Genomic DNA, 25,037 nt, shown 5'->3' with positions numbered 1-25,037 from the left:
CCTGAGATTGAATAATATAGTAGTAATGTATAGAAGGAGACATTTCTGTAAGGAGCCGAGTTAGACCTCTTTGGGTATTCTTTAAAAAATTCTGTAATTCTCCCAAAGCATCATTTTTATATTAGTTACATGCAAAGTGAATAAAAAAGCTGTACGTTTTGCTGTTAAACATACAAGACTGTAGAAGGTCTTCTGTAAAACCCTTGGTCAATTTTACACAATTGATTAATTCATAGTTCCACTGGCTAAACAACTTTTTAACTTGCCAAGTATGATGTATTAATTGGCTGTTAATAGTAGCACATCCATCATTTTAAGGCGCAGACAACTAGAGCTTGCCAGCTGTGGGACTATGCAAATGTGCTCTCTTACCCTGTAAATCTAAGAGACATTTTAGATAACTGCATCATAATCTTGAAGTCCAGGAACTGTAATGTAGTTATTTGTGATATTTCTGCAGAGCATAATCTAGGTTTCAGGTTTTGTCAAAATGTCAATGGGTTGGGAGGCTACTAAATATCCAATCACTAACTTTAGCTTTACGGACTTCCAACGTCATCATGGTTTGTGGTTTACTATCCATTTAGTTCTTCTACAGTATCTTTAAAAGATATCTTCTGACTTAAGAAAAATTGCTATTATTTGTGATCATGTCTAAAGAATTTTATTGTTGTGGTTTACAATCTATTTTAATGTTGGCTGAAAACATTTTAACACATGTCCTTGGAATGTTTTCATCTTTAAATCAAGGAAGAATGCAGTTCAAGAAAATGTTGATATACTGTACATGTGGTATAAAAACTTGCAATGGAAATTGTGCACTTGCAGCCTCCTCCATCTTGTGCCATGCACCATGTGTCAATGGATGAGCTATAAGGGCAAAGTACGAGGCACAATTTCAAATAGAATTCTTAAAGCCTCCACATCCAAGCTCATAAAGTAGATATGAAGGGTTACAAATGTATTGCGTTTGTGGTGTTTTGGCCTTTAAATACTTTATGAAGGTATTTCACAGTGTTTGGTTCACTTACGTGCTGTCCTGCTTTTAACAGCCAGAAGCAAATGCATTTCCAGTGACTTGTCAGAAACAAGTACTTGGTTTTATCTGACATATTGTGCGAGAGACTCCCAGCCTTCCGGTCCTGTTTCCATTGCATAACAGTACAAGCATCAGCCTTAAATAACCATTATTTTAATCTGCCTCCCTCATAAATCAAGGAGACACCAGGGACAAATTTAACTTATGAAACTCGTTTTGGTTTCGTGAAGATTTTGTCACTCCTTTGCAGTGTATATGGAAAAAATTAAATGTTTAGTTAGGTTCTCTGTGCTGTTCATCTGGCCCTTCAGTTTATTTGCACAATTTGAAACTGAAGGCTTGTATATAAAAGGCTCTTTTTGCCAGAGATGATGCTGTACCTGCTGTTCTCAGCCTGCGGAAGAAAGATGTTCTCTTGATAAATCAAATATAGATGCCCATGGTTAACATTTCCAAAACACATCGGCCTTTCTACTTGATTTTCAATGCTATTTGGCAGCATATTTCCAGTATGTGTTTCAGGAAATCAGGGACCGAATGTTCTTTTTCTGTGTGCAATTTGCTGTTTTTTTCTGACCTCGCACACTCCCACAGTGGGAGATCTTCTCTTTGTGTTGCTGTTTTCGCGTGCTAGGAAGAGCTAAGGTTTGGTGGAAATCCCTCTTGACCTATAGGGTACTTAAATTCATTTTCTTTCCTTACCAGCATTGCCCCGAATACATTTCTCGTAAAGCCAATCTTTCATGAAACTGTAAGAGAGCTTGTTCATAAACCCTTCCTGCCTCTAGGGGGCACTGGTGTTTACAACATACAGCATTTCCTGCATGTTTTTACTGTAGTCTGCAAAATGATTTCTCGTGATCTGGCTGTAGTAGCTTTTTGACGCTAGATATTTTTGTACGGTCACAACAAAACCTGTCATGTGCAAGGTTTGATAATACTAAGGTGTCTATTCTTAGACTCCACCAAATCTTGTACGATCTAGGCATTCTTCACATCCTCCTATCCTTGAAAGCTGCTCATTCCTAGTAAAGGTCATGCCAATCTGCAGCCTATCTCAGACGAACAGGGTGTAAGGCGGGACTACATCATGGAAGGGGAACACGTCCATTATATGTCCATCTATTTTGCACAGAGACAAGCACAGAGGACTGATATAAAGACACAACCTAGCCAGCACGTCTTTAGTATGAGAGAAGAAACTGGGGTGCCCCGATACAACCCACCTGGAGATGTGAAGCACATGCACACGTTCACTCCTAGAGATGATAACTAATCTAGCCAACGTGTCTTTGAAGGTAGGAGGTAACTGGACCACAAACCCCCGGAAAACATGGAGAGAACATGCAAGCTCCACGCCTGGCTGGAACCGGACCTAGCAGCTGTGGGGTAGAAACAGACCTGGATGGGGGCGCAGATGTACACTGCAGGGGCAAAGTTATGTCTGGGGAAGCAGAACATGTCACAGAAAGGGGGCAGCTGAACAGTGTCGTCTCAGCAGCCGAAGCTCTGTGCCAGTGGTTGAAGGACCGGGGAATGGAGAGCTCTGCTGAAAGGATGAGGACAGGTTCTGAGCTCTCCCCTGACCACAGAGCAATGTGACTGCATTCCACCTAGCAAGGGACACACACTATAGGCGTGCCAGGTGTGCGTTTAGATGTTGGTGCGTTTTTTTTAACTTTGACAAATAATGCACCTTATGTATTAGTCATCATTTAGCTATAACGCGAGTTGTTTGCTTCCTAATGGCATTTATTATATGAATTTTATCAGTCCGACTCACACGTCACCACTTAATGGTGAAGAGGAGAGAGTTTTAAGTAAGACATTTGCGCAACGTGCTTAACAGTCTGGAATGGGCTGCACCTCTCTCTATTGGCGTGACTAACGTTCCTGTATTTCAGTAGCGTTTTTCCTTGACAAAACCCAGGGCTTTTATTGTGAAGGGACCCTTTTCAAGTGAACGGCCTCTCCAGGGAAGGAGGGCTGGTTTTGATTGACTGTGATTGCAGAAGTAAGAGTATAAAGTTTTGACTGCGCAGATGATGCTAGCGGTGCACGGTGTTATTTTAACTGCTCGGTTTAAGTAACTTGTACAAGCATGTATTCTTAAACTTTTCCTTATTCCAGGACGCTTTGAAAGGAAACACAAGTGCACTTGAAGTTGTTACACTCGGTAGGTTAAGAAAGGTGGTTCATAATGAGTAAATAATACTACAAGGGAGACGTAAAATTCTATAAGCATGAGAAAAACAAGATGAACTGTTTTAAAGGATGCAGAGGTCGGGTTGGTGAATTTGAAAAGTGAACAGTATTTGCTGGAGTGCAGGATCACAAATGTTTGTGTAGTGAAGTGTGCGCCGCTTGCAGGCTTTGTTGCCTGCAATAAGAAGAGAACTCGAGCTGCCACTGAAGTCAAGAAAATGGTAGGTTTTGCTTTTTAACGTTTTTAAAATCTTAGTAACTGTTTGGAAACTAGTCAATTTTTAAAAGCTAATTTGTAAGTGCAAAACGGTATCAGTTCTTTTATGCAAGCATGGTGTGTGATTTTATGCCTTAAGCTTTTCAACAGTGAAAAAGACACGTGTTTGACGTTTTAAAGCACTTTGTACGAAAAAACGTTAGCAAAATATTGTTCAACGAGCATAAAAACTGGATTTGTTTTGCTAGAGGAAGATTGATCACTTTTATTATCAAGTAAACGAGGTTGAAAATTGCAGTTGTCCGGAATATTAGAATGCAGAATGCAACTGATGTAGCGACATCAAAATAAACTACCTGGCTATTGTAGTTACAGTACGTACGTGGCAAGGAGAATGTTTGGTATTCACTGTACTTCGGTTCATTCCCGCACTTGTCTACTGGGGTGTTTTTGCATTCAGTTAAAAATGTCGTACTGTCACGTTATTTTTGTTGAATACACTGCTCTGCAGAAAGTAATTTGCGGTGAGTTACTGCTACTAAATAAGTAATAACCGGCATTACGCTAAGCAGAAATGCATTGAACTAGACGTTTTTGTGGTTTTGCTTCGTTTTCCTCTTAACCCCTTTTACTGTATCCAGAGTTTCGTCTTGAAGATTTCTACTGCTGCTGCAGTAAAGAAAGATAGTGTCTCCAAGGACTAGTATACTGCACAAACCCGGCCATACAGGCGGGAGGATGGGGCTCGGTATGATCGCAGACGGAATATGGGGGTTTGGATTGGGTTTGTGCCCGAGGAGATCGTGTACTGGGGTTCTCTGCTGAATTTTTAAGTTTGACTGAAAACTTCTTGCAGGAACACCATTCTCTATTAATTCATTTCCTAACAGCTTCATCTAAGACAGGTTTGCCAGGGAGTTGGAGACTATCATAGCAAGCACTGGGTGCAAGGCATTGTACACCCTGATGCCAGTCCATTGCAGGACACACACAGACCAGGGTTAGTTTTCCCAGAAGCCTGTCAACCTACCAGTATGTCTTGGGATTGTGGGTGAAACAGATCTAATATCAGTAGTAGAATAACACGGAGATCCATACATGTTGCATATTTTGAACTGCATCTTGAGTATATCACTCAACAGACATCTTGCAACACTGAAACAATAAAAAACGATGTGGATTTTACAGTACTTATTGCATCTCTAGGTGTTTTTTTTTCCTGGGTTGCAGCTGGTCATACTTAAAAACAGATGCAAGCTCTATCCAAAACAAGCAGGCTTTACAACTGTAATTTGTCTGGATTGCAGCCTAGTTTTGCCAGCACAGCAGAGTTGTGGATACAGGACAAAGGAGCAAAGAAAAAATAAAATATAAGCCTGTGGTGTACAGAGTCCTTATCAAGTACACAGAGCTAGGAGTGGTGTCAAAACATTTAAACTTATTCTCTCTTAGTTTATTATTTTACTGTAAGAACATCTGTAATTTTATACTGATGAGGGGCATCTTACCACAATGACAAAAATTCACTTTCAGATAAAAACTGATTCTCATATGAGAACAAAAGCAAAATGCAAACAAAATGCAAAACACTGTTTATCTACCCTTATATTATCACTTGTTTGTTGTGTAAAAAACATCTGTAGATCTTTTTGCAGGGAGCTTTTGCCAACTTTATTCAAAGTTATACATTTTGTAAGTTTATTTATGGCTCGGCTGCTTCATGTTTTGTTGACTGATAGACGCATTCATACAAGTGCTTATCACAATGCCAGGACGCACCTGTCAGTTGGTCTTGGATGACATTGCCTTCAATCAGTGGTAATGGGCAGTAGTCTGTCAGAAGGGTTTGGAGATGTCAAGGTAGGGTGTCTTCAGATGGACTAACTGTGTCTGGTGGGAGAAACCTATGAAGGCCATTCTGTTTGGTAGCTGACAAATAGTAAAGAAGAGATCTACTTTCTGAATAGCAAATATATTAATTCCTAATGCATTCCTGGAAAAATGCTAAGCAAACGTTCAGGAGTCTGTTGAGTAAAGGAAATACCTTTACTTATAGGTTTAAAATATACCTTTATATGCGACGGGCTCTAATGTAAAGGCTTTGCGGCTCAGAGCAAGAGTTATTTAACTTTATCACATTTACTGTATATATAAATATGCAAAAGCTTTTTTCAGAATGTATGAAAATTTAGTTTAGCATGTATACGTATAGCTGTACTGTAGATATGCCTTCATCACAGATGTTTATTTTTGCATTTCTTCAGTGTGGCTACTCCATAGGAGACCTGTTTTCAAAAACCGGGATGTAGTTCCTTTGGGTTTCTTTAGTACTCAGGAAAAAATGATCTTGGAAAAATGATACCTTGTTCAAATATATTACTGTCTCAGCATAATTAGCAAGGGTTTGCTTTTGTCTTTTCCCATTCAGTTAATCATGTAAATCATGTCTTTACTGTTCATGCTGTTTGTAACCAACATGTCCGCTTGAAGAGTGCTGTTGAGTAAATAGTTAATGAAAATGAAATTTAAACGCTGAATTTTTTATTACCCTTGGGTATGACAGATATTCAGACAAAAGTGCTACAATGAATATGTATATTTTTCTCTTATCTTGACTGCACTCATTCTTTGAAGTATTTTCAAACGCATAAGGAAAGTTGAAAGAGAGTTTTTCTCCTTCTCCTTTGTGATAAGCCTAGATAATCCTCCTTGCCCGTGCACTGAAGTCTCTTTGAGAAGGCATAGATCTGAGGCACTTGGCCCTGGGTTCGATCTGGACTGGAGGGCCAGATCCTGTGTGGAGAGCTCCTGGATTTCAGCTGGGAGCTTTTGTTTCCTCCTGTCTTCAGAAGACATGCTGGTGTTTCAATTGCCCCTGTGTCTGTGCCCTGTAATGGACTGAGGTGCCTGTCTGGGTACAGTCTCGCTGTATGCTCTGCCTCCAGGATAGACAGCAGGTTGCTGTGACCCTCACTGGGCACAGTTTCTGATAATGGATGGAGGGGTAGTTTCTCCTTGGAAGAAAAGTGAAACCGTTTCTCAGTGAGATTACTCAAAGTGCGGAAGAATGGGGTATTTTTAGATGATTATTTATATTTAAAAAGCATAATGTTTTATATAAAAAGTGCTTGCTGATTATATAAGATCAGTGAATTTAATTAATTAAAAGACCCTTTGACCTTCAGGTGAAAACATCTGGTAACCTTCACCTCTGACCACAACATGGAAAAGAAATTTACAGACAATTAAGTGACAGACAGAACACACCCAGTGCTCTTCAGAGTGTTTCATGGAGTCAGCCAGATTCAGCCGACGTATTCATTCCATCTCTGTTGCTACTGTAGGTTTAGTTCCCAGTACAATGCAACAGTAGGAAAGCACAGCTAAAAATTCAGTGAAGCTGCAGCGCAGTATTTCAGCAATGAAGACACCTTTCTGGGACTGTTTCCTTTTCCTCTCCTTTCTTTATGACTTGAAGATCATGACACTGAAGTTTGTTTAAGATTATGAACAGAGATTTAGTTAAAAGCTGATAATTTCACTACTGTTATTAGGGTACTTTGGGGGAAAAATGTATTTACATTTAATTTCACTGTTAAATAAGGAATGAAAATATAACTAAATGACTTGAAAAATATTGCGCATCAAACCAAACTCATCACAAAGGCAGTATAATAGAAATACGGAGTTCAGGGGTTGACCTCCCCTCCTGAACTTTCCCTTCCATCTCGCTCTTCCCTACAGTACGTTCATTGAGAAATCACCCTTCAGCCTCATGGACGTGTAGAGAGGAGCACATTCACATGTGAGCTGGAACACCTGGCAGGAAGTCAATTGCAGCTGGTCGGTGAATGTGATGGATTAACTCCTGCAGCGCTTCCTATCGGCTGGCGGTTTACCTGCTCACGGGCTAATCCTGTATGATCTGATCACACCGACACTGTATTCCTCTCCATTTCTAATTAGATTATCACGCAGCTGAAGAAAACGTCTTTACATCCCCCTTGGCTTTTTATTCATGGGAGGTAAAATGTGGGACAGTCCAGTAAGAAGATGGTCAGACGGTCCAGATGCCTGTGACCGGTGATGATGGTGCTGTTAACATTTGTGTGTGCATGAACGTAAATCATATCTTACTTTTCAGTATATAGTTAAAAAGCAATGTTTTTTTTTTCAGAATACCATAGGCTGTCTTTTGATTCCAGTCTTTTTCTTCCTGATGTTCTCGTGCTCTTAGTGATCTGTTGCTTCTGGAACAGATATTAAAATAGTATTATAGCAATTAGCATATTATTAATACTATAAAGCTTGAAGAGACAGCGATTTCAAGAAGTGTGTCCTGAAGGGTACATTCAAATGGGGAAAAAAAAGCCTTAAAGTTGCAATGTAAAAATTAACTTAAATTCCTCAGGAAAATGAGCACTTGTTCTTGGCTGACTTAAGTTAAAGAATTAAATTAAAAGGTTTTTGTATTTCCTGGTTTCTAGTTCCTAGTTTTAATGTACTGATGTGCTGAAAACATACGTGTTGTGTTATTTTGACATCCGTTCGTTACTGTTGTTTAAAGTGAAAGTGAAAACTAGATAACAGTAAGGGGCTTTATTTTTAAAATGGTACATCACCTTTGCCTGTGAAGATTGTGATAAAACTGCAAGCAGGTAAATTTTCATATCTGATAGCTTCGCTTGTTGCAGATCGTTACCCCTTGAGACTTCAAGTGAATCAAGGTGGAAAAATAAATTGTATTATTTTTAAGTCTGCTCATGTAATAAGTAGGATTCTGCATGCACGTGTGTGTATAAAATCCAAGCTGTGAGTTTTCTTGTTTATAACGTTTACTTTCATGACGAACTCTTATAAACCTTCTAGCATTGTTTGTTTGGCTGTTGTGAGCCTGGCCCTTGATTTCCTTCTTGGTGGTTTAGCTCTGGCCAGGGATTTCTGCTGATGAGTAAGAGACCGGGAAGGTTGTTTTGAGGAAATGCTCAGAACACCCATGACACTGACTGGAGACATATTTTTTCCATTTCAGCATTGGCTCCTTTTAGAAACAATTCAAGAAAAAAATATTCAAATGTCAACTGCTTGGAGCTTATTAAAACTTCTTCTCTTTGGTTTCTTCCTGATAGATGCACAATCAAAGAGTAGCTCTGATTTTATTTAGTCATCTGAGAGTTGCCTCGGATATATCCCTCTTTGCTGGGTCATAATTTCTCTGAAACCACATTCACATTCGCAGTTCGGTGTATTCATATATGAGCTGCAAAACACCAGACAAGCATGAAGAACATTATTATATAACAGTGAGGGACATTATCATAAGGGCCGTTTTTCCATATATAGTAGCATATTTGTTATTACTTTTCAGATTTTTTGAGCATTTTATTTTTCGCTTGGTGGTTGTGTATAAATAAAGGTAAAATAAATTCTGGATTTCAGACTGTTGGGCCACAAAATGTTACTTTGGAAAGGGTGTGTAGACTTTTTATAGGCATTGTATATAATGATATCTAGAGTGTTTTGCAAAGTATTCATATCCTACCTGTAATATTGCATTTCAATGAATTACAAATTGTGTAATTATACTTTTCTCGTTTTCGTGGGTTTCCTCTGGGGGCACCGGTTTCCTCCCACAGTTCGAAGATATACTGGCAGGTGAATTGGCTTCTTTGAAAACTCCCCCTGCTGTGAGTGTTTGTGTCTGCCCTGCGATGGGCTGGTGACCCTGTCTTGCTCCTGTTGCTTGCTGGGATAGGCCCCCGCTGCCCCATGACTCTGCACTGGACAAAGTGGCTAGAAAATGGGTGGATGTTTAATTTCAAAGAATTCAAATATACATTTAGAATTTAAGTTGATGACCGTGAAAATGTTGGAGCTCGGGGAAATGTTTTTGAGCTGCAGTTGAGAACCCAAAAAATAAACACAGGTTTTGATTTATGAAGAAATGAAGAGTTCTGGGATACGTCATGTGCAGAAAAATCTAAAGTTTTGCAAAGCGGATTATATAAACTGGTATACATAAGCCATTCCCCAACACAGCCGCACAGCTGAAATACATCACCATGAGCTATAATTTATTTTTACTTTTGGAAGTTAGTTTTATTTAAAAAATAGTTTTTTAAATAGAAAAGTGATGCTGATGAGAGTCAGCTGAGTTTGAGACTGAATCCTAGACCTTGGTTAAACAGCAGGACTACTACTGTGTGGTGATATCACTACAGTGCTACAAGATTAATATAAACATTTGTGTATCTTTTGGAAAATAATGTTTTTGTATAATCCTAGCAAACGGCAGTGTTTTTCATGTTTTCTCTAAACAAAAGGTGGTTTCAGAATTGCTGAACCTACCATAAAGACCATGTCTGTAGCTGCAACTGCTGATTATAGTGTGTGTTAATTATACACAGATGGTCCCAGCAATCTCTAGTGCATGTTGTCCTTGGAAAAAGGAAAAAACTTTTCAAAAGAACTGTGGCCCCTCCAGTCCGCTCTTACTTCTGAATTTTGCTACAACTAGCTCCTTAATTAAGTAACGGACACCAGGATCAATATGGCTATTAAAGTGCTGGTTGCTGTGAGGCATTGCAGTTGGATATATAGGAGGGACTACAGGTTGACCATCTTCTAAATTATTAACAAAGGTATCTGAAAGTGTCCTATAATTTGAAGAAGTACAACAGTGACAAGACGATCAGTAGTGTTCATGAATAGTGATTTAGTAACTTTGGTACTTTAAGCAATGAAATGTTTAATCATGGAAAATATACAAATGTCTAGGTAAAACACGAAGTAGCTGTGGCTATGTGAAAATAACTTCATTTTGTGCTTTCACTTGGTGAAAAAGAAGCTAAAAAATGGGAGTTAAAGTTAAATATGTTTAAAAAAAACCCTTCTGTCAGTAAGCATCCAGCTGACAGCTTTGCCCTTCTTTATTTTGCTGCGTGGAATATAATTGTTTTCTCTCCTTTTTTTTATTCAAAGGCCCAAAGATTTTGGTTGAAAATCTGCTGCCGGAGGAGGTCTGTGGTTGCCTTCATCTTTCTTTTCACCTTATCTGTGGTGATGATAAATAACTTTCCATCTTTCCCTGCCGAGAGCTACAGCCTGTCACAACGAGAGCGTCGTGCAGGCGCCTCTGGGCGGAAGGGAAACTTGAGGAAACGAGCTTCAGTGCCCTTCCATGTTCTACCTCTGAATCATAACCATGGAGACTGGGAATCTGGCAAGAGAAAAGAGCCAGTCGAGCACTTAGCAGATGAGACACATGAACACCAGCCAAGTAATAATAAGGAAGGCTTACAAAAGAAGGATAAAATGCACATTTCTGATAGAGCCTCTCTAGAAATTCCCAAGAGAGCTGCAGCTGCAGAAATGATGAAGATGAAAGTAAAGGCAAGCACCTTGGACTCTAAAGGAAAACAGCAAACTCCACAATCCCCATTTCATGCAAGGGGCAAGCAGGGAAATAAACACCTTCAGGAAGACAGAAAATACCAGAACCCCCATGTTCCAGTGCGCGTTTCTCCTCCGAGTCGCGTCTTCCCAGGTACAGCTCAATCTGCTTTGCAAAACCTCTCGGAGAGCCTGGGGTTGTTAAAAGACAAATGCATACCAGATGCACATGGTAATGCTGGCAAGGCAGGGAAATTTCTTATCCCTCGATTGGCTAATGGAAATCTGGCTTCCCGAAATATTAGGAAACGCAAAACGGAGTCCGAGCCAGGGCAGGCGAAGGGGCCGTTCTTGTCGGGTCAGAGGCGGGACGTGTCTAGAGTAACGGCTGACGCCAGCAGCCAGGCGCTGGGCCCTTGGTGTGAGCAGGTGGAAGAAGACGCTTTCCCAGACGATGTTAAGGACACTGTCAGAACTGCAGGTCGCCCCCCGCCTTGGCTCAGCCAGGACGACCTCAGGAAGATGGAGCTGCTTGCCGATGGCGTGGTGGCCAGCAGAGCTCGGGTCCCTGCCCACGGACAAGTGCTGAAGATTGGGCTCCAGCCGAACGCTTCCCAAGCACCTGGGGGACATGACCGACTGTGCCAGGACGGCCTCTGTGCCCTGATAAAGCGTCCAGAGGACTGGTTTGAAATCTTTGCCTTCCATCTGGACAGGGTTCTGGGGCTAAACAGGAGCCTACCCGCCGTCGCCAGGAACTTCCACAGTGCGCTTCTTCCGTACAGGTTTACAAGTGGGGTTGCCAGGCCTGTAATCTGGTGGGACCCTGACATCCAGCATCTGGCTGATGACGACAATGACCAGAACTCCTTCCCCCTCACGTGGCTGCAGTACCAAGCTCTGTTGAAGAAGAAGTGTGGGAATAAAAACCCAGCAAGTTTCACACCCTGCGTTGGTGTCCGGGACTCCGAGTGGGGCAAGCTTGCCATTTTTGATTTTCTGTTACAGGTAAGAACATTTACCACTTCCCTGTTTTTGCCATTGTTGTCAAATTTAGTTACCTGATAATAGTGTTACCGCTGCAGTAAAAAAAAAAAAAAGGACTAAAATAAAAAGGTAGGTTTTTAAACCTGAGAAGAGCTGTGTGACATAAAAAGAAAAGTGGACAAAATGCCAGAAACCGTTATCAACAAGCTCCTGCCTCAAGATCTGCTTTTGTGAGGAGTAGGAAATCTACTACAGTATGATTAGCACTGCTAGGCTGTCAACATTTTGATTAAAAATAACCCTGGGAGATTGTACTGACAACAAAACGGAAAGGAGCTAAAGTTCACAAAGTTCAAGGGGTACTGTGATACTGTTATCACAGTTAGCTTTCATGTATGCACCGAGCATTAAAACAAACTAAACTTTAAAATGCAACAAGTTCTGAAGAAATGACAGAAAAATGAAATAAATTTTGGAGAACATATATTGACATTTAACAAAAACATGAATGACGTAGGTAGATTCAGTAGGCTGATTAGTGCCTGTTGTCAACACAATGGAGCAACAAAGTGTGCATGTTGATCTACCGTGAAAGTTCATGTGCAATAACGTGGCCAGCACTGGAAACAATGCAAGCTGTACGTCTGTGACGCCTGCTTTGCACCATGTTACAGAGCTCGTGTAGTTGGATGTTATCCTCTCCCTATTATAGATCTCGGACAAGCATGTGCCTGTTCACTGGTCTCTGAGCCCTAGATGTCACACATCGCCTTAGCTCATCCCAAAACTGTTCAGTGGAGCCAAGGTCCAGCAAGTCAGGCAACTACTGCTGTTACTCAGGCTGCGTGTAAACGTGTTGTTCTGCTGGGGTACAAGCCCACCAGAATAGCAGCAGCTGTGTTCCTGGGACTTGATTAATGTAGCACAGTGAGGTCAGGATGCCATCAACCCTACCCTCCCCATTACACTTGGACCTCTGTCGATGTTGGCGAGGTGCCATGACTTGTGGTCGTTGATGGGTTGGGTTTGGGTTTAACGTCTTGCCAGGTTAGAAACTGCTGTCGGTTCGCACCCTGGACAGCATGTCTGATGGTGTGGAGGTCTTGCTCTCTTGATAAGTGGAGCACAGCCGATCCTTTCCGTTTGTCGTTTTGTCAGTCTTGCCATTCAACAGGGTAAATTACGTCATCACGTTGATATATTCAACTCTCTCACTAAGGAGGTGACCTAGTGCTTCTGCGACAGTCACAGTCCTTCAGGTGTATCACAGTCATAAGTGATTATTTTATCAATTTTCAAAAATCTATATATTTGTCTTGTTTGCTTTCTGGTTTCTGCTGTCCTCTTTGTCCTTGGTCAAGATTTATTTGCATATTTTAATGCTTTAAAGCCATAAGAAGTCCTTAAGCTTTTTTTGTTTGTTTTTCAGAGAGAGTCTCTGGTTTCTGAATTTATGTGAAATTCAAAGAACACCTAATGCTCGCCAGAAAAAAAACTGAAAAAAATATTTTGTATTCTGTGTTAACATCATAAACAGACCATAACATAAAAGCAGTTACATTAAATCCAGAAGTGTTTTGAATTTTTCATTAGCAGTAGGAGGTTGTTTCCACTGAGAATGATTTTCTCCTTGCAAGAAAGGTTCAGACACAAAATTAACAGTAATATATATTACAGCCATTTGAGCCTGAGTTGGAATGTCTGGTGGAATGCATAGGGTTTGAATTAAACATATACACTCATTTCCACAAGTCAATACTTGTAAAAGTGCCGACAGCTAATAACGATTGATACACTGATACTACTGAGAGAGAGTTTTGAACACCTGTTCTAGCCTATTTATTTAACACCTCTTATAATTTGAATTGCTTTTAATTAAATCTAAGAAAGTAATACTGAAAGCACAAAGGATTGTTAGCTTTTTTCTAATGCTGCATCTGAAAACTAATTGGCACTTTTAAGGCAAAGGTACATATTTTATTTTCATTAACATTTAGATGGGATATTTTACTGGAATTGAAACTCCACTTGTCCATTCTGGACAGATATTAGTAGAATTTTCTCTGGGGGTGATAATTCCTGGAGATGCTAGAGATGTGAAACCACATTTCACCTCTGTCCTACACCTAGAGCAGTTCATACTTCATATCGAATGTTTTTTGTTTGGCTCTGAAAGCATTTAGAGAGATTTATTCCTTGTTGCCTGCATTACATTTGCCAGTTGATGGGAAAAGGATTTGCTATTTTTTAACATGGATGTGTAATCTGCTTTTAATAGTTTGATCATAACTTCAAAACTCAATAATTGAAAGATTTTACTTTACAGTATGTAATGTTTTAATTGCTGGTGCTGCATATAAAACAAATCCATTAATCATCTGTATGTTCAGAAGGGCTTTAAAAATTCAGGCTTGTGATTATATTTTCTTGACTTTTTTCTTTCTTCCTTTGTTTTAGGAATAATTACAGCACAGAACGTGTCATAGACTGCATATTTGTGTATATATATATATCCTGATGCACAATAGAAAGGCAGATCTAATGTTTAAATACATTTATATCAAAATTACAGAGAATGTAAAAAAAGTACAATATATATATTTATAATTTTTATAATATAAAAAATTATATTATATAATCAAAGGATAAAGGTGAGTTATTTTTCTAATGAAATATGACATATTGTCTAAATTAATAGTTACAAGGTCAGCCCTGCAGTTGTTTCCTGTTTATGACATTAGTGATTGGTCCTGTAGATGCTCTATTAGACTTGAGAAAGGGGAAAGCATCATATTTTCTTCTGAACTTTGTGCTACGGTATTGTGTGAGGAAAATTGACTCTTTCTGATTGTCTCGCAGAAATGGAAAAACGCTGACTCAAAAACTCCTTCGGTTTTTGAAGTGCAGTTTCTGTGGCCATAGTATTAAAGGAGACTTCTCCCCACCTCATCGCACTTCCTCTGGCTGACTTGCACCCATGCTCACCATGAACATGCTCACCATGAAAATGGTGTATCCATAATATTTCCACACACCGTCTGTCAGATCTGTCAGAAGTAAATCAGCATTCACCTGTCAAATGTAAAACACTTCCTGGTGTTCTCTTTCGTACAGAAAGATATTCTCTGGTATATAGAAGAGAGCATTTCAATCTCTCAGCTGTCAGTGTTGACTCTGAACTGCTCCCCAGCATGCAATTCATTTTCATGCAAACAGTAATTCTGCAGGCGTTCAGCTCATTTTTTCCTGGACTGTTCTGGGCCGTGTGTCTTCAGTCTGCAGTATGAAGTGATTATGCAGATGAATCAGACAGAGGTGACAGTACTGGGATGCTGGGAACCCTGACAGACAGCCTGGGCCTGGTTCCTCTGGAGGAGAACATCTCCTTCTCTGGTTGGCCAAGGGAAGTGCCTAAAAACAGTAGATTAAAAAAAATCTGGATTGGCACCATTCTGCTGTTTGCTCACGAAGTTTGTACAGGTTTAGAATTTCAGATCATATGTGGATGATGTTGTCCATGTGTTGTTTTAAAATATTGTTACTAATGAATGTATATAACACATGAAATAATATGATTTACATAATGAAAATCATATGAATATGATATTATAAACACACAGTATAATACCTACTTTTTTAAAGTAGGTGTATCACAGGCCTAAACATTTTGCATTCCTGAGGCAGAACATCAAGTGTTCGTTTCAGCTGCTTACCGGAGAGGCTGTTTTGGAAAAGAAATATGGTAAAATACCTGCCACATGTTTCCTTTGTCAATTATATTTTAAGAATGTAAATGAATGAATTCGTATGAATCTGAGGTTGACCTTTTGTTTTTCCAATTTAATAAAGATCTTCCTGGTGGCCCCATGCTGCTGACCAACATTGTCTCAAATATTGCAGATATATTTGAGCTAACAGCAAACTTTCTGAAAATTTGAATGGATTCAATTACAAAAACGTATGTGTCTTCGTTTTGAGGTACGCCAGAAATGTTTCCCAGTGTTCACTGTTTTATAGATGTTATCAGCCTGAGTGATTGGAGGTTTAGTGCTGTCTGTCTCAATTAAATTCCAGATGTGCTGAGACACTAACAAGCTGCTTAGTGCCACCCCAGAACCTCCATGTAGTTGTGTGTGTTTTTTAATTGAACACAGAGAAAGGTCTTTAACCTTTCATCTTAAAACACTATATATCATACATGATGTCATTTTATAAGCCAAGTCTTCATTCCATTCTAAAATCATTTTTACTAATCTGATGTGTGTGTGGGAAGGTGACTGCTGTATTTTAAATGGGCTAGCGTTGCATTGATAATTAAATAATGCTAAAAAAAAGACAGACTACTGGCAAATCGATGAATGAATGAATAAAGAAAAAACACGGAAAACCTCCATCATGAAAGCTTTGCTGTTTTTTAAGAACACTAAGGTTTTTCCAGTTTGCTTCAGTCTTCTCTCTGTATGACGTGCTGCTGTGCTTGCTGGCTCAGGAGGAGGCTGCTGCTCCTCACTGCTGTGTATAGCTTGTGTATCCCCACAGAGCGGCTCAGGAGTCCTTGTCTTTTTGCTTTGTCCATTTAATGCAGCTTTTGTCACTGACATTCAAGGAGCCTCTACTAGATATCCAAGTTTACAAGTATTAGACAACAACACCTTCCAGTACAACAGGTGAGCTGCCAAAAGTGTTGGTTATCCATTGTGATAGCCTTGAAATTCTCAATTGAAAATAAATAGGATGTCATTTTTCATTAATTTTACATGAGTAGAGCACACACCTATGTGAGCATCAGACTTTTGATATTGTGAGCACGGTTTACGAAACACAGGGGATTGCAGTAAATGCTTCTTCTGCCCAGTTTTTCTAATAAAATGTACAGTATTTTTTCATAAGCATGAGGAAATTAAGTGGGGGGAAAAAAAACTCATTTTGTGTTTGTAGGTGAATGACCGGCTGGACCGCTACTGCTGTGGATTTAAACCAGATCCTTCAGAACCTTGTGTGGAAGAACTGCTTCATGTGAAGTGCAGAAACCCCAAAGAACTTGCACTGGTGCACATCTTGGTATGTTTAGTGAATGGTGGAGTACACATACTAACATTCCTTCACCTTTCTGAGGTTTTCTAAACTGAATTAGGGATAAAAAAGAAAACCACATCCATATTTAGATATTAATTTATAAGAATTACTCAGATAAAATTTTAACCTTGCGCTAGACTTAAAGGAACCTAGTTAATCTGATCAATGAGTGACAGTTATTCAGAGAGCAGGTGACTTGCGCCTCTTCAAAGCTGTGATAAAAGGTTTCAGGACCTTTGTGTGCCATCTGTAGCTGAGAAAATATATTTTATTATATGACCTAAAACCACCAACCAACATTATTCTGTATATGCCTATGGTAATGACTACATTGATTTTTCTTTATGCAACATCATTCTGCTCTAAATGATGTGTTAGAAGAGAGGTGGTGTAAAGGTCTCTCTGAAGGTCCTTTGGTGCTAAAAAGCCTTGTACTGTATGCGAATGCGTCACATGTTTCCAGAACTAAGAGTGTGCAGGACGTGCACTGTTAACACTTCTACCCCTGGTGCATGATATTCACGCACTGAAAAGACAGTGGCTCTCAAGAGATGAGAGCGGCATAACCTTGTCCAACACATTGTCTCAGGTGATGCGGGAACTAAAAGGAATTAGATTAGAAAAGTCCGCGTCTACTCTCAGTTGCTTTTTAGTTTGTGAGGAGAAAGCAGCTTGTGAAATTCACACATTGTAACATTTACTCTGGTGTTTTGCAATGAAGCAAAAAAAAAAGCATATTGGATATAATTTGCACTGCCCCTCTGTGCCCTTAATGATTTGTGCTTTAAAAGCTGCATTTATTTTTTCTACGCAGGTGAGAAAGGCCGACCCTTCGCGGTTGGTCTTCATTGACAATGCCGGTAGACCTTACCATCCCCAGGGCAACCTCAACTTCCGACTTCTAGAAGGCATTGAGGAGTAAGTATTAGGACTGCATGACTTGTGTGAAAAACTCACCTTTTTATAAAGTGAACCAAAACTCAGTTCAGTGGTCTAAAACTACAGGCTGCTCTGCACTCAACCTCCGGTCTGTCCAGCATCCAACCTTAGGCTCAGTCAGCTGGTCTCCTACACCATTTAAAAGTCTGCCTTTCCTCCTGCCCCTGTCCCCAGTATCCAGCATGACCCAGCACCCTTGCTGTCCTTGGCCCCCGTTTCTTCTCTCTCAAGCCCCTGCTGCTCTTAATGCCCCCTGCATCTGCCAGGTGTCCTACAACATTTTAGTGTCTGCCCTGGCGTCCAGCGCAGCCCAACTGTGGTGCCTTCAGCCCCGGTTTCCTCTCCTGCTGCTCCTGAGTCCACCTCTTTGGTCCATCCTACCTCCAGCTTGGCAGACGTTCTACAGCCTTCTCTGTAATGTAACGTCTGCTTTTCCACCCCCTGTCCAACATGGCCTGACATTCCTCCTTCTCGAGGCGCTGCTGCTCCTGATACTGTCTCCTTGGCCTCACAAAACCCAGCACAATCATTTTCAACCAACCTGTTTGTTGGCTATGAAAGCTGTTGTATTCAGACTGGCTGGCTTTCTGCATTTTCTTCCAGATCGCCGTCTGAAAAGTTTTCTGCCTCTTTAAATTACGCCCTATTATCAACTCTGCCTTTCTTTTGAAACATAAGTCTGGTCTAAAATGTTTTTTCTATTACTTATCAAAGCTAACATCCCTGCCAGAACCATTCTACTTAGCATACTCAATAAGCATTCACAAAGCATCGGATTCTTTGATGTTGACATGCCCATTACTTTCAAAGGCCGGCTAGATGTACTGTACATTGAAATCCAGTCTGGTCTGCCATAGAAAATTATTTTGACACCCCTGATTGAGACCATCCAAAAGGAGACATGCAGAATGTTACTTTCTGAGATCTAGAAAATCAGCCAGGGTTGCTACCTATTGAATGTAATGAATTGTTAAAATAAGAACTCCACCGCATGTTCATAATAATTAGCCTATTTGACTCAATACTGTAGTTAACACAAAATGTGTAGAAGTTGTAAACTACTAAAAATAAACAAACATAACCATGTTCAATTCAATGTCAGTGTCAGTCCCTTCTGTCACTTCAAGTTTCATTACCAAGGGGAACTCTGTTTCTTCTTTGCTTCTTCTTTTAACACCTGAAAGACGTGTTTTGCAAACATGGTGATAAAAAGGAAGGTGTGCAACGATAACAAAACACCGAAGGAGCAAGGTCACAAGGGGAGCACCTTTGTTGTAGCAAAAATGGTTTTTAAAGTGAAACAAGTGTATTAAAAGACAGGTTTAGCTGTAACAAAATGTAATAAATCTAGCATTTGTATACTGAGGAGTGGGTTTATATTGTTGAATTTGTTTTCACTAGCTGTGGAACAATTTTGTTGTGATTTACACATTGCGGTAAAGAATAATCAGATCTATGACATTTTAAATAATTATGGTTCATAACACTATCCATACCCAAAAGGCAGTCATTACATTTTGCAAATTCTACTTTTAAAGGGAGATATTTACTTGTAAAAATACGTACTAAAACACCGCATAACACTACAAAAAATAGTATGTAATGGTTGTCCCTTGTATCTGGATAATTGATCTTGGCCATCTGAAAGAAGACAAAGAACTTTCTTTCACGAAATATATTACTGAAGAACCTATATGGTGTGCTGCATGTTGCCATTACAAATGTGATTAAGGCTGATGGAATTATTGAAATGATAAATATTGATGTAAAAATATTTTTTTTGTCCTCCGCATTCTTAGGGTTCCGGAAGGCGCAGTGTCTATCCTGAGGTCTGGGTGCTTACAGAGCATGCTCCTGCGCTCTCTGTACATGGACAAGGAATTCTGGGAGAGCCAGGGAAGACTCAAGGGACTAAAGCAACTCATCCACACTGTGGAGAAGCGAGGAAAGATACTGCTTCAGTACATTAAGGACAAGAACCTGAAAGTCAGGAAAGATTTTTAAAAACAGGATTATATAAAATCCCCTGAAACATACTGACTTATTGCTTACATGGACTGTATCTCCAGACATCCGTTCTCAAATCAGGTTGTGATTGTCTCTCCATGAGACGCTCTCTTATCACTTTTGCAGGCATTCAATAAGTGGGAACTGAGAAAGAGAGCCCTAACGTGCAAGAGACAACACAACTATTCTTTCTGTTGAAACAAGCTATAAAGTTATGTACTGTATATAATACAAGATCAAGAAGCATTCCTGGCATGTAAGTACAATATATACTGTAATTCGGAGATAGTCAGCCTTGGTGCTTTAGTTCCATCCCACTACAGGACTTCAAGCCTTCTAATAAATTAGTAACTGGCGTGAGATTATTAAAGCTTGAGATTTGACTTTAATAATTAAGGGTTGGTGGGAGGAAAGACATTCAGTGGAAGGGCATCAAAGGGCCAAGGTTGGCTACCTGAATACCTGCCTGTGAACTCGCACACCTGTGGTTGTGCTTTTTCACACAGAAATTCCTGAAAACTTGCTTTTTTCTGAGAAACTCTGTGCACATAATAATTGTCCCTATGCATTTAATTTGATGATGCAGTATGCATTAGGAATATATGATTATCATTTATAATATGCTTCTGAAGTTTACTGATCATTTGTACATTTCCACAGTTGTACAGTTAGGGGGATTCTTCAGAGTTGTACTGTACTTGAATTCTTTAAGGGGGAACTGCAACGCTATTTTGATGTTTTGGCATTAGAAAGAATCCACATTGATGAGTATATTTCAAACCACAATGAAAGTAAAATGTACACTGTAACATGTAAAAGCTCAAAATACATTAAATTTCCAGGTAGCCATAGTGCCATATTCCCATCGTCTGCGGTTCAGAACGAGGCAACAAAACTTTGGTGACACGAAACGACCATATTACACTGTTAACAAGCAGGCTTGTGAAAACATCTCTCGGTGTCCCCGAGATTTAATAACGGGTCTGAGGAATTGGGACTGCAGTTCTCCTTTAATTTTAATTTGTATTTGATGCATCATTGTCACTGCAGTTTACACAATTGTTTACCAGAAGTGGTAAATGATTTTTTTTTTCAAAGGGCAGTGTAACAGAAGCATCAGTCCTTGGAGTGAATGCTGGCTGACCTTATGAGTGGCTGTGGGGAACTAAGGTGCACCACGAATGAATAACCCCCTGGTTATTTACTCCAGGCCTCTTCTGAAACATTTACTTGAAATAAAACTTAAATCTGTGTCCAGATGTTAAACTAGGCACACTTTAATTTACCCTGAAAACGTTCAGTGTTCTGTAATGGCATACTCAATTTCTTTACTTATTTATGGTCTAAAAGATCATGATCAAAGATCAAGTAAATGTTTGTGTCTGTTCAGTGAGCTTTAATGTTTGTAGTATAACTACAAAATGTGCTTAAAAAAAACAGATCTTAATAGGTTATATCTTATGTCCTATCAAATGTCAAATGCAGAATAGAATATGAAATTCCACCAAGTACTTCTTTATGGTATGTAGATGAAACGGACCGTAGCATTGCCTGTATTGAGAATTAAAAATCTTCTGAACAGGACTTCAATATTACAGTTGAGCTAACTATTTCTTCTTATTGCGATTCATTTTGTTGAAGGAAAATACAGGCTGATTTTCTAATTTTCTGTTAAGCTGCAGGAACACAAATACCTCTAAATAATGAAATCTTGAAAAAGATATCCCTGTTGTCAACACATACATGTATACTATATATATATTTATGTCTCCTAGCTTTTATAAGAATTCCAAAGGATATCAATAATGCATTGCAGCTTCTGGCATGAGGCGATTATAGATTCTGACACCACAGCGAGGAACTCTCCTAGCCTTTACACCAGAACCTCTTGCAATACACAGAGTAGAGCAGTTTTAACTACAGGCTGGCTTATGCTGTTAATACACAATTTATGACTGACTATTCTATGTTTCTTTTGTTTTTCAGCATGTGTAGGAAACACTTATTCCTTCTATTTAATGCAAGTAATTAGGTAGGTTAACAGACCCCTCACAGCAGTTATCTTTAAGATCATTGATCCATTTTTATATTTGTTATTTTAGCCTTTACCAAAACTGATTTATTTAAAAAATATGGCTACCTATATGATAGGTACATAGAGAATACCAAGGTTTCTCCAAAGACTCGCAACTTGTCTTGATTACTTTTTTATTTGTTGCTCTGCTTTATTTTATTTTTTAGTATTTTACCAAGTGCAAAATATTTTTTGGGGGTGGAGTTTATATTTATAAAATAAGAGATACTTATAAATGATGATGAACAAAGATTAATGAAACTGTTTTAGTTTCTCTTCTCATGAAAATGTAAAGACAAAAGTTGTAGGCATCAGGCAAGGAACTATTCTCATGGTTTAGAAAAGAGCCAAGAAACTGACTGAGTAATAATTGCATATCTTTGTACTAATGCATCTGAAGACATCAAAGCACATATTTCCATCTGGCCTATTTTGTTACAGGAAATATTTTCAGTGAACTGGTTACAACTGAGCCTTGAAAATTTACGAAGAGTTGTAGTACAAAACTGAACTTTGTTGCTTGTTGTATTTTTAGGTAAGGGCCCATAAACACTGCAGGGACTGGCAGTGAACTGCAAATGAGAAACAGATGGTGTTCCTGTGGTTAGGGAAGTATCAGGATGGCACCACTGTATGTTGGCTGCATGTGAGCGTGGTAGATATTCCAAAATTAATCTTTCACAAACTACAGATTGCTCTTAAGTTTGCATTCCAAAGGCCTCTTGGATGAAGGTTTGTTTAGCTGGAAACTAAGAGGAGTGTTTTAGCTTTTCTGGCATAAAGCACAGCTTTGCTTTGGGCAGATGCAAGTTAGCAATGGCAAAGAAGGAGTTTTAGACAAAACATCAATAACTCAATGTAAAATTCTTAAGAATTGTTACTTGAATTCTGAAATGGAAATAATTTCTGAGTGCTTTTAACTCTCTTAAAAGTGGGAAAGTTTTTTTCTTCTTTGTGTTCCATATGGTGTCTGGAACACACATTCCATTCTGTGGTCTCTGGAAGGTTTTCATGGTTCACAGCCAAATAGACAGCAGCTTTTGCCACTTGCATTCATCATTTCAGACTATTCTTTCCGGTAAAGAATGTTCCTGAGGTGTTTCAGCTGTGTACAAGACTGCAGAGAGAGCGGATAACCTCACTGCTGTAGATTTGAAACCAAGGTATTACAAAAACGGGTATATAACTGGCCTTTAAACAAAAGGAGCAGGACTATTATCAAAGCCCTCTTTCCAAAAGCGCTCATTTCTCTGTCGATCCCACCTTGTGTCCCTTCCTGGCGAATGAGCAAGGGGCCATCAGGACACTAACCCATCAGACGCCAGCAGCAGTAGAAAATCTCACACCCCTGAGAGATAATGCATTTATGTACCTTTTCACAGTTTATAGAAGCGTAATTCTACTGTTAAATTGACAGAGGTGTCATACTAAAATTCAACTACTTTTTGGTCAAGGCCCATCACAGGATAAAAGTTACATTTATATTGTCTAAACCGCTAACCCCTTGTTTACATTTGTGCATCTTTTAATTTGGAACACTTTTCAGAACATGAACAATAAATTCATTTTAAAATGTCGGTTTGTATGTTATCGGTTTTAAAGGACTCATTGTGTGGCACCTGTTCACGAGAAAACATTCTTTAAAGCAGACAATTACAGTATCTCGGCTAGCTTTTCTGGCAGAAGAAGTGTCCATCAGCCAGTCCTGTTCCTGGCGTGACTTGAAAGCAGCTCCTGAGTAAACACCATCATACCCTAACTACCTGGAACAGACGAGCCCCACAATTAATTGGTGTTAAAATGTCTTGTCAAAAATAGAATGTTCTCCGATTCTGTTCACTTGTCCACTAACCTCTGCACATCTCTTTGCCACAGTTCTGCCTTCTGCTTATACAGTCTGAACAGAAGCCGCCTGGTCCCCTGCAGCAATTTTCAGCTTTCCTCCTCCTTGGGACTCAGCTGTCAAGGAGTTGTGTGGCACAAGCCTGTTCTTGGACTATACTGCACAAGGGCTCCTGCTGATGAGAATCCAAAGACAACAGGGTGCTGCCTGTTCCGTGCCTGATTTTGTGTTTTTAGGTATCTAAAGATCTCAATATTTCACAAAAGTGGCTTTAAATAAAGCACATTCTTTTATAACCAAATATATTTTCATAAATATTTAAAAAGTTCACAATTTTGTTTAAAAGTTTTCTTTACTAAAATAAGGCAATTGTATTGTTAGAAACGGATCAAAATCTTAGCAAATTCCTAGGTTTCAGGGCAACATTTATGCCTGGTGCACAAATGAAATGTTTGACTATTGAATCAGTGAGTGGTCTCTAATAACAGCTACACATTACATTCTTGCAGTTACTCTCCGCTGACTATTAAATTAAAGCTGTTGACATTTCTTCAATACAGTGCTCATGTGTGTTGCCAGACTCATAACATTTTCTTTAATATTTTAACACTGTTGGCTGAAGCCCCAAAAAACTGGTTATTTTTGACAGGCTGTTGATAAGATGTGTAAATATGATCAAATAGGTGCTTCAAAACTTTTGTGTTGCTGCAAATGAAGTCATGGAATAGTGATATCAAATCAAGGTTCTTGCTGGAATTTTACTTTTTTTGTCCCAGATGAAAAACTCCCTTTCTAGCCAGGTAAAATAAATAACACAATACACAATAAATTCAACACAACACAAGCCCATTAACAAAAAGACATACATTTATGACAAGAAAGAAACAGCAAAATATGCAATCAATTCAAATATACAATATGCTTCATATGGCACTGTATAACAACTTCATGCTGTATTATATTAACTGAATTCGGTATTAACACTATTTTGGAGCAATCAGAACACATTTAACTTTGAAGGCTTTGCATTCCCATTTAAAGCAGTGGGTGTTATTTTTAATTGAAAGTCACAATTCTTATGCCAAAGCAGGAATTATATTTTAAATCGTACAATTCGTATTGTAATTCCATATTAAGAAGTGTTCTAAATTTAATCTCACCTATGCTCTGTATTTGATACCACATTGTTCAGGGAAAATAAATATTGCAATCTCAATATTTAAAACAGAGATAAACTGAACAATATACAAAAATGTAA

General features: G+C 39.1%; 1 protein-coding gene across 13 annotated transcripts; it reads left to right on the top strand.

Annotated features, from left to right (window-relative positions):
* The first annotated feature begins 2,963 nt into the window (after positions 1-2,963).
* Positions 2,964-24,080, top strand: gask1a (golgi associated kinase 1A). 13 transcript variants are annotated; one of them, XR_015925796.1, is made up of 8 exons: positions 2,969-3,465; positions 10,443-11,861; positions 16,779-16,901; positions 17,731-17,834; positions 19,655-20,118; positions 20,961-21,032; positions 21,849-21,894; positions 23,812-24,080. XR_015925796.1 is itself a non-coding variant. In XM_088602245.1 (5 exons), exons 1-5 carry the CDS (start codon positions 3,463-3,465, stop codon positions 19,857-19,859), a joined length of 1,854 nt encoding a protein of 617 aa, XP_088458371.1. In that variant the 5' UTR covers positions 2,969-3,462; the 3' UTR covers positions 19,860-21,457. The 13 variants fall into 13 exon arrangements, 3 of the variants coding, with proteins under 3 accessions (XP_088458373.1, XP_088458371.1, XP_088458372.1); XR_015925793.1 differs by having other exon boundaries at positions 22,472-24,080; XR_015925797.1 differs by lacking the exon at positions 21,849-21,894.
* Positions 24,081-25,037: the final 957 nt, after the last annotated feature.

The sequence above is a fragment of the Lepisosteus platostomus genome, chromosome 12 (genome assembly GCF_059453375.1).
Source record: "Lepisosteus platostomus isolate fLepPlt1 chromosome 12, fLepPlt1.hap1, whole genome shotgun sequence".
Classification (NCBI taxonomy): Eukaryota; Metazoa; Chordata; class Actinopteri; order Semionotiformes; family Lepisosteidae; genus Lepisosteus; species Lepisosteus platostomus.
Note: the sequence above shows the minus strand (reverse complement) of the source record. Positions and strands in the feature narration are given on the sequence as shown.

What these genes read in the sequence shown, in the direction of transcription:
- gask1a (XM_088602245.1), top strand. An exon ending in TTTTTGATTTTCTGTTACAG is followed by an intron (nt 11,862 to 16,778) that starts GTAAGAACATTT and finishes TTGTGTTTGTAG; the next exon opens with GTGAATGACCGGCTGGACCG. An exon ending in CTTCTAGAAGGCATTGAGGA is followed by an intron (nt 17,835 to 19,654) that starts GTAAGTATTAGG and finishes CCGCATTCTTAG; the next exon opens with GGTTCCGGAAGGCGCAGTGT.